The 10296-nt window shown below is 44.7% G+C and overlaps 1 protein-coding gene across 1 annotated transcript; it reads right to left on the bottom strand.

Annotated features, from left to right (window-relative positions):
- Window positions 1-5956: 5956 nt before the first annotated feature.
- LOC129596941 (neuropeptide S receptor-like) lies at window positions 5957-6720 on the bottom strand (the record flags this gene model as incomplete). Its single annotated transcript, XM_055494347.1, has 1 exon — window positions 5957-6720. A coding segment is annotated over exon 1 (720 nt), but the record flags the coding sequence as incomplete, so codon positions are not given.
- Between the last annotated feature and the right edge of the window lie 3576 nt (window positions 6721-10296).

Here is a 10296-nt window from a genome sequence, read left to right as displayed (position 1 = left end):
AATGGTCGGAATAAAGATGCATATAAAAAAGTGTATATAAAAATAAAAAATCACGCCACTGTGCGATTTGTCAGGTTATCAGCGAATAATGTCAAAACTGACAGTGTGTATGCGTTTTGCTAATGGCTGCATTGATTGCCATCAATGCCTTACACACGCGACACACAAGCATGTGTACTAACCGTTTTGTCAAACGGGAAGTATCCATTACCCGTTATTAAATCCTGTTTCCTTTTCAAATATTTAGTTAGATCGGCTTTGAATTGGCGGAAAGGCTGTGTAATTGATGTTATTTCATCCCATCCTGAAGCTAAATAGAGAGATCGATTCCCTTTAGTCTCAGGCTAGGCACAGTACTCGTATGCGTTATTAATAAATCTTCCTGGAAAAGCGGTAGATGTGATTCCAGCCCATTCAGTAATAGGCCGCCCGACCAGTGTAAGCGGCGAAATAATCAGACGGCGTAAGATAATGCAGAGTAATAATTATCGTAACGTAAGGCTTATAACTTACACAAGATTGCTGTAGTGACAACGATATCAAAGTGCTCAAGCGTTACAATGACGGCAACATCAAATGCCCTCCCCTGGATGCATTTGCCGTAGTACAGGTTATGCCTTTACCTAGCGGTTTCCCGTTTATACGAGACAGTCGATGGGCTTTATACGATGGGCTTCTACACCGCCTGGGCACCGAAGCTCCTCCTAGGAAGTACGGTAAGACCCATCTCGATTGTGCACGAAACTATCTACGCTAGTTCATATATGCACTTAATGTTACCGCTTCCGGACTCCACTGGGGGCACTGGAGCCCCGGCTGCTGGGAGGCTGGTGCTCTCTGTGATCGGCTGTGTGCGGTGACCGTGGGTCAGCGAGAAGCCGGCCGACCGGGGGTCGGCGGAAGAGAGCGACCAGTGCCCTGCGCAACCGAAGGCCCCAAACAAAACCCCAAACAACCCAATATAGGGGTGGATGCAGCAGTTGGCACGGTTCTACGGAAGTATTTGGTGAAGATTCGGAGTTCCATTGGGAGTAGGCAAAATTCGGCTATCTTTATGCCGCCAGGGCTGACGTCGGTACGTTGCCGATACGATCGGTGTAGCATGATGATCCCGACGTTGTATGGCAGGATCCGCGGTATGTCAGGATCCGCTCAGGTTTTTCCATGCAAGGTGCTACCGCCATTGGAGGTCTGCTTGCCGTCGGAGTAGGCGCACCGGAGGTGATGGCCTAGTATGCCGCCCGAGGAAGGTGCAACCGCCGCTAGGGGTCTGCTTGGAGTCGGAAGAGGGCGCCGTCTTTGCTAAGGGACCTGACTACCGTCCGATGAAGTTGCAGCCTCGCTGGTGGGTCTGCTTGTTGTCGGAGGTAGGCGCACCGAAGGTGATGGCCTTGTATGCTGTCCGAGGAAAGCGCAACCGCCGCTAGGGGTCTGCTTGGAGTCGGAAATAAGCGCACCAGAGGTGGGGGTTCTGTATGCCGTCCGAGGAAAGTGCAACACCCGCTGGGGTCTGCTTGCCGTCGGAGGTAGGCACACCGGAGTTGATGGCCTTGCATGCCGTCCGAGGAAAGTGCAACCGCCACTGGAGGTCTGCTTGCCGTCGGAGGAAGGCGCAGCCGAAGTTGGTGGCCTTGTATGCTGTCCGAGGAAAGCGCAACCGCCGCTAGGGGTCTGCTTGGAGTCGGAAGTAAGCGCACCAGAGGTGGGGGCCCTGTATGCCGTCCGAGGAAAGTGCAACAACAGAACAGAGATCACTCGCGCGCACACGATATCGAAGGAGAAGAGACAGACAGCAATGAGAACTGCAGAACCATGCAATGCGAGCACACGAACAGTGCCAAGTGCAAACAGCATGCCCGTGCATGACGGCGGCCGCTTTGATCTAAGCGCCACGGCGACGCGCAGCGCCACCAACAGACTCACGCGCAACACACGGCCAAGCAGACGTCACGTACAGTAGGAGAGCGGGAGCGCATGTCCTCCAGCTAACATTAACATCAATTAACTCGTTAATTGTCATTTACAAATAGAGCGAATCCAGTATCCATTACTCGAGCGTAACGGAAGGCTTGGATAATACAATATGTACTGCACATTAGGCAGTTCTAAAGCAACTGTCGCCATTTGAATTACAACAGATTGAAATTTCTAATTACTACACTCTAAATGCGAGAGAGACATCATGCGCCAAAAAGTAAAAGAACATAACAATTGTACAGTCTGTAGATCCTATTTTCTCGTGACTATAAAACACAATCTATAATTATAGTTTGACGCAATGCATCTGACCATTTTTGCTAGAGATCATGATTATTTTCTGACTAATAACTCAATAAGCTAGCTCACCACTCGCCGTATAAAACAACTAGTTTAATAAGATGTAGAATAGACTCGTCGTGAATAGTCTGCACCAAGTGATCACCTAAAAGAGGTCCCAAACCAGAAAGAGCGGGTGATTCTCGGTGCTGATCATTCATGATCGGGAAGAATTTTCCACGCACACCGTCTGCGCGTTGCCGTGCTCGTCCCCAAAAGTGATAGTGACCTTTCGGTGGCCATCGACGAACAGCAACATGAGGGCTAACTGGCGCGATGAAATGGTCCAGCGGCGGCCGACCTCGGCCGCCACCACTTGCTGCGCTGGGACGCGACGCGGGCTGATATACACCTGTGGAACGTTTCGTACCAAAGAAAAAAAGTGAATCGTTTTTTCGCTCCTTGTAGTCACAGTAGACATCTGTATACATGCTGTAGACACCCTGTAAGAACTATCGGTAGCCACCTGGTTTCTTAGGATGTATACCGCGTGTCTACAACGGTGTCTACAGGTTGTCTACGGATGTCTACCGCTGTATACAGGCAGCCCTTCTTAGGTTCACTCGATACTCTGCCTGTATACAGCGGTAGTCATCTGTAGACAGCCCGTAGACACCACTGTAGACACTGTAGTCACCTGGTTTCTTAGGTTTTCTTAGGATGTATACAGGTTGTCTACAGGGAGTCTACAGGTTGCCTACGGATGACTACAGTGACTACAAGAAGGAAAAAAACTTTCCAGTTTTTTTCTTTGGTACGAAACGTTCCATATATATTGGGTATGAACACCCGTATCCTCTTTGGATCCGGTTCGACCAGCATACCGGTTGCTGGCTCTCCAACAGAAGAGCGTGCGGAACATCCGAGCTGGCAGAATTCATCACCGAACGCTGGCGTTTGAGCGCTGCTGATCGCGACGCCACCGCATCACTATCGACGCTAACTGTCGCACGCACTGAGCGTCGGCTGCGGACTCTGCAGATCCACGGTCACAAAGCGGATCGATTTAGGAACTGCCGGTGAGGATTGCAGATAACCATGCATTTTTAGAAAAATGTAAGCGCGCATTTTTTCAAAAAATGTGCGCGTGCATTTTTCCCAAAAATGTTGGCGTACATTTTTCTAAAAAATTTAGGCGTACATTTTTCTCACAAATGTGCGTGTGCATTTTTCCCAAAAATGAAGGCGTACATTTTCTAAAAAATGGAAGCGTACATTGTTCTCAAAAATGTACGCGTGCATTTTTCCCCAAAATGTAGGCGTCCATTTTCTAGAAAATAAAGGCGTGCATTTTTTTCAAAAATGTACGCGTGCATTTTCTGAAAAATGTGAGCGTACATCTTTTTCAAAAATGAATGCGTCCATTCTCAAAAAAGTGGGCGTACATTTTTTTAAAAAATGTAGGCGCAAGTGGGACTTGAAGACAGCGTGGAATTGGCTGAGGACACCTGAGCGGGACTCTTAGGGTGCCCCTCCGAACCGGTATGTGTCCGCAGGCTGTCGAAGAAGATCTGCTGGTCGATGGAGCTGGGCAACAAAGTTTCGGCCGGCAAAAGAATGTCCTCGAGGGTATAACTGGTGTCTGGTACCCACCTGCAGCAACGGAATAGAAAGTATTAAGCAACTGAAACTTTTATTCAATCCAAACGCCCGAGAAATCAAATTATCAAAGTGAACACATTGCTTATAGTGCCAATATTACCATCATCTAAAAATATCCAGGGGATTTCATTGATGTAAAAATGGAGATATTCAATTCGGTTAAATTATTTACTTGAAACGCCCAATGAACAAACTTTTTCGCTCGAAGAAGGTATAACGCTAAAACACAGCTGAAATGTTTTAGCTACTATACATTCTGACCATACCTGTAGGTCTTTTAGTTGCAGTTCAAGGAAAACAAATTCTTTTACATAAATGATCAAAGTGAATTCTTACTGCTTAACGGTGCGTGAATCAAATTAGATGTGAGGAGGATGTGTGTTAAAAGAAATCTGTGGCTCATAAAATAAACAGCAGAATATGGGTTAGGTGCCAATCAATACGAAGGGCGGCAATTACTTGATTAAGCGAACTATGTAATTCTATCCAAAAGCTTTGAGCCATGATGTGCCAGATACTCGTACAATTCCTTGCGTGCTAGTGTCTCTATTGCTACCAGGCTACCTCACCAGATTTTTGCTCTAGAACTTAAATTCCTGTTACAGTAGATTATCACTGATGCTGGAAGGGGATACCCTTGTTAATCAAATTGATTCCAGTTGCAAGACGCATTCTCAAAATGGACAAAAAAACAATGAACTTTTTGATGTGGCTTTGTAAAGACTCAGCATGCAAACAACTGGTAAATCAGCGGTAGATCCGTCCAGTAAATTTGTTCATTACGGATAAAGTTATATACAAGTGGGGCAGCCGAGCCGGTTTTATGGCTGCAATAAAAGCAGAAAACAATTTCCCGTTTCAACCGGAGACAAATTTGTCCTCCTACTTGTTCATAAATCAACCAGCGTGTTAAATTTGCTATCTACTGGTTCCATGCAGACTTTTAGACAGCGATTCAGAAAATTATTCTTAATGCTTTTTTAGCAATCAGAACTCTTTGCTGCTACCACTTTCTACGCAATCATCGCACACCGACCACCGTACAATCGATAAATATCCGATTCATGGAAGCTAACAAAGACGGGTTTTCTTACATGCAGCCTCAGTTTTTTGGGACTAATAAATACATAAATTCCCACCACGCCATAATTATGTACCAGATACGGTAACCAGAATACGTTATGTTTGCGTTTGCAAACTGCAAGATGCAACTATATCTGGTATATCTGTAGTTGTATTAACTCGTATAGACACACTGAACCGGCACTACTTTAATTCGGGTCAATGAAAACAGGCGAAATCAAATCCAGTTTTATTATGAATACTGTTAAAAACAGGTTACACCTTTAATAAGAACCGGTACTTGCACCAGCTACATGGCCACCATAGCGCGCTGCATTCATCGAACCTGGCACTTCCTAAAGTACTGTATTTTCTGTGACAGCTTATTTATGAGTCAAAATGCGGTTACATTATAATACCGAGCACCGTAACACCGCAGTAAAAACCTTGAAAATGCTCGAAACCACTAATATTTTTTTTCTCATCAAATTTCAGCGTCCACTCGAAATAAACTTAAAGGACGTTGATGTGCATTATCAGTTACTAAGCACACTTCCATAAAATTCAAGGGTAAACACTGAAACATGTATTGCGAAATACATTGTAAAAGCGCGTAGAAAATCACATCCTTGGGAACGAAAATAGGCAGCTAACTAGTCGCAGGATTATTGGGTGTCAGGTTGGACATAGCCATGGATGTGGACGCAGCCGCCACCGAATTCCTTTGACACAACAAGTGCTCAATACCATCTTTCACTAGTCTAATGGTGTCTTTGTTCATCAACAACAAGAACACCTACAAAATACACCCAACACTGAACACACAATGCGCTAAAATAAAACCGGCTAAACCTACCGGACTTCCTGCGTATCCAATCTGCTGCAGCACGATGAACCAGCCGGCGCGCACTTTATCGGCGAACCAAAATCGCGGAAACCCGTAGAGGACAATTAGAAACGGCAGATAACAGGTGACATACCACAAATATGAACCCAAGAGCAGACGAAACAATATGAAGCGCTTTTTATGCGAAACAGCTGCCCGCGTTTCTTCATCTTTCCGGCAATGATTGGCTAAGATAATTCCGTAAGCGACGCCTTGCAGCGCCAGTGGAAGATACACACCCAGTGTGGCGACGGCATTCAGAAGATGGAGATTGGTCACCCGGACGAATCCGCAGTCGACCTCCCGAAATCCAAACAAGCTGCCGATTCCTAGCAACCCCGGCAGATTAATGGCTGCGCTGATACACCACGCTGAAATAATGAAGTAACCAACAGCTTTATTCGAGGCGATATGGCTGTATTGGTGTGGATAAATTAGGGCGATAAAACGGTTGACCGCTAAGAACAAGGAGCTCCATGTTTCGGTGCAGATAATCACCTGGCAGACAAAATACATGACGGTGCAGTCGATACCGGCAATGGAGACCCCCATCCACACTGCCCAACCGGTGACAATGTAAAACGGATTGCTGATGCCGGTTTGCAGGACGTGTAATAGCTGGTGATGGGCGATGAGTATGCCCGAACCGGTGCGCAACTGTGAACGCAGAATAATGGTGAAAAACAGCGTCGCCGATAACATGACACCGATGATGGAGGCTACCGTAAACACGGATAGCAAAGCGAATAATTCGTTCTGGCGACTGGAAAACTTATGGGAGAGGTTACCTTGGATATCTGAAATATTCATTGTAGAATACCTGGAAAATTTATGGTAAGAAGCACGTCCGTTAAACTCTAGTACTTCCCTCGGAACTAGAACGCGAATAATACGGAGCGGGAGAATGCACCGAGACGTAATGAGATACACCGCTGCGTTGTTCCTCAGGCAGAACAAGGGATGCCAACAGTGTGCGTGTGGGTGTTTTATGACGTGTTTTATTGAAAGTTCAGCTACACGAGTTTGATGTTAGTCTTTGTGGAACGGGGCAGTATCCATTAATGGTTATTAAATCCCTTCTAATAGACATATATTTAGGCAGCACGGCTTGATTTTGCGCCACAGTTGCATAGGCATTGTGGATGTTATTTCAATACCTTACCGCATGGAATCCAAATTTATGGAACGATCGATTCCTTCCGCTCTATACAAAGTGAGCGGAGTTGACTCGGGACATTCCAGCGAGGAGTGCGGAGGATTACTAGCAATATAATTCTTAGATGCTCCACTACCCCTTTAGCCATTTTCAATTAATAGAAACAGCATACAAAAATTCAAATATCCTGCAGAAAAACAATATCGTTCTAAACTGCGTTATTGCATCATTAAAATAAAAAATGGGATAATTTATGTTGGATCATTGATTACCACTGGATCATTGGATCACATGAACGCAAAATTGTGGATGCTTGCGTATTGAAAGCAAAATTAAAAATTTTTGTATTTGAAAGCCGTAAATAACTCATTTTTTTGAAAATGTCAGAGAAGGCGACGTACCACCGTTATCTGTTCACTGTTCAAGAAAGTAAAACACAAAGCCAATCGTTTTCGATTGACTTCCCAGGAATGTAACCATGCCTGGACTTCTAGCAAAGCTGAAATTCAAGGTGGTATGTCCAATTTAGGTAGTATTTCCGGTACCTTTTTTTACTTGCGTGGTGTGCGCTTTTGTTATTTGCATACTACGGATTTCCGCTTTCCTGCTGACTGATAAAAATTTAATGTGTGTGGGGTACTCTTACACGGTGCACGAAGTTAAAGGCACCGAAAGCCGATAGATCATGCTACAGTTCGCATCCATATAGGTTTTGCTGACGTTGGATACCTTATTTCTAGCCTCTAGGAGTTTCAGTAGCTGGTGCACATGGAGTGTCGGCAAAAGTTTGAGACCTGTTTCTTTGAAATGAAATTTACTTTAATTTCCTAAATGCTGCCTTTAAATCGGCAATAATTATGGCACTACAAATAATAATTGTTTGTAGTAATATTGGTAATAGCTGGGTAAAGCTGTACTACAGGCTTTTCCATTAATGGTGCTGCAACCCGCTCGGTGCAAACTCCCTGTTAACAATCCTCCGCTAGGAGCCTAGGACGTAATATTATAACCTGACCTTTCCGCAGACTGGTCGCCATACCGTGTTGTACGAGCGAATTACATCTGTGCGCTCTCGGTCTCATGGTGAGACATGCAAATGATTGAGCCAGCTCTTTCACTGAATTATACATATCGTCTAACAGCTTCTTGTTGGTAGCAGTATTGTATTTCTTTTTAGCAAACGCAAACTTTACATCCGGACGCAGTACACGTGCAACAACCGCTGCATACGTACATTAATAAAATAGCGGTAATTGCAATTTGCATTCCCGAAAATAACAAGTAGCGAATGAGGACATATAACAACGGAAATTAATTATTCGGCCCTATTATCGATCGAAGTAAGCGAAAGAAGCTGTTGGAATATCCTTCTTCCCTGGAAGTGCACAGGTATGCCGGGGTTTCATGTACTTACTGTGCAGTGTGCTGCAAAAATCTACTCGTACATTCTTACGTGTATCACTAAGCATTCACCATCGCCTGCAAAAGCTAATTTAATTTACCAAGGCACGAATTTCATTAAACCGTAATCAGTGTAGATGAGTTTTGTGCATTACTTGGACTAATTGAATGCCGGGAATATTTCCTGACAAGGAAATTGCAAGCTGCGTGTTACACCGCTGCACCCATGGAAATGCACCAGTAGACTGATGATTATACGGAGAATCTTCAATTAATCAGACAGGCAACGAACGCAACCAAGTCTGTTATGCAGTGCGAGATGCCAGATAAATCTTCGTGCTCAAGTGGCATGTTTTCGATCAGACAGGAACAATCGGCGTAGGCAGACGGGATTCATGAAAGCGCTTAACGCGGTGCTTTTATTCTTGCAAATTTCGACGCGGTGCTCTTATTCTTGCAAATTATTGACCACAAAAGGCTAAATTCGCTACAAATTTCTCCTGCGCTACTTTTCTGACCTTATTTTTTCCTTCTACGTAATTGAAGTTCCGGCATTTTATGGGCTAGCTTACACTACATAAATCGAATTTATAGACTGAAAAATACGGCAGCTAAGTTGACCGGCGCATTCCTTCTACTTTATTTTCATTGAAGAAAATGCTATTTTCCTTTCAGTAATTCAGTTAATAATATGCGGGAACGCATGTTTTGAAAGCTTTTCGAATGTTGAAATTTCCAACTAAGTAGCGCAATTTTTTTCATTTTGTTGGCGGCTGATTTATTAACGGATTTTTTCTTACCCAACCAGAAGAATGTTTTATACAATGCCGCCTCACAATGGATCCACGGCTCTGCAACTAAACCGTACCCCGGCCAACCTGGGTTGGCTGACCTGGTCGGTTTTCTTCTGGATCTTTGCCTCCTGCTATAATGGATACGAAATCGTCCTGTTTTGGCGACGACGCACCGACTGGACGCCGGGCTACTTATTAATCCTGGGCGTAACAGTTGTGGATTTCTTCGCAGCGTTTATTGGTGTGCCAGGGTTATTCGGCTACACGGTGGCGTACACGGAGTGGTCGTTTGGCGACATCAGCTGCGTGGTGTGGCAATGCGTCGACTGGATGACCAATCCTTTGACGTCATTCTTTGTCGTGTGTCTGCATGCGCTGTGCTGCGCACAGGCCTACTATCCGCAACATGTTATACAGACTGTGAAGATTGAGATGGCGTTGTTACTTACCGGATTTATGTGGGCCAATTTGCTGTTTGTACCAGTTTATACGTTGGATAAATTAATGCCCTGGGTAACTGGACAAAATTCTTTGACGGACTGCAGATTGCAAACGTACCCAAATTATCCGGCATGGTCGGCGTATTTTTGGTTGGGCGACTGTTTACCGACCTTTCTTGTAGTTATCATGGATATCTGTTTACTGCGAAATGTCTGCCAAGTCAAGACACGCAAGACGACGGAAATTAAGCTGCGTTCCGGTCATGCCAGCGCGACGGATCTAATGGCCATGGAGATGTCGTATATTGAATCGGCGGTGTCGCTACAAATACAACGCGCCGTAGCGGCTTACGACTCCGATGCGTCAGCCGTTCTAAAGCGTGATGCATCGATAAAACCGTCCAGTGTAATTGTATTGGGTTTTGTTTATTGTTTGCTGTGGATCCCGTATGAAGTGTATAGCGGATTGGAGCTATACGCGGATGTACAGAATTATTCCGCCGATATTGCCACGTACTGGGTTAATTATTTGTCGGCCATCATATTTCCTTTTATCGTAATCAAGCTGTATTAGTACTGTTGCATTATTGTAAATATAAATATTTATGTTTTGCTTTTGATCTTGTAAGTTGTAACAAC

This window comes from Paramacrobiotus metropolitanus, unplaced genomic scaffold, assembly GCF_019649055.1.
Source record: "Paramacrobiotus metropolitanus isolate TYO unplaced genomic scaffold, Prichtersi_v1.0 Parri_scaffold0000098, whole genome shotgun sequence".
In the NCBI taxonomy this organism is placed as follows: Eukaryota; Metazoa; Tardigrada; class Eutardigrada; order Parachela; family Macrobiotidae; genus Paramacrobiotus; species Paramacrobiotus metropolitanus.
Note: the sequence above shows the minus strand (reverse complement) of the source record. Positions and strands in the feature narration are given on the sequence as shown.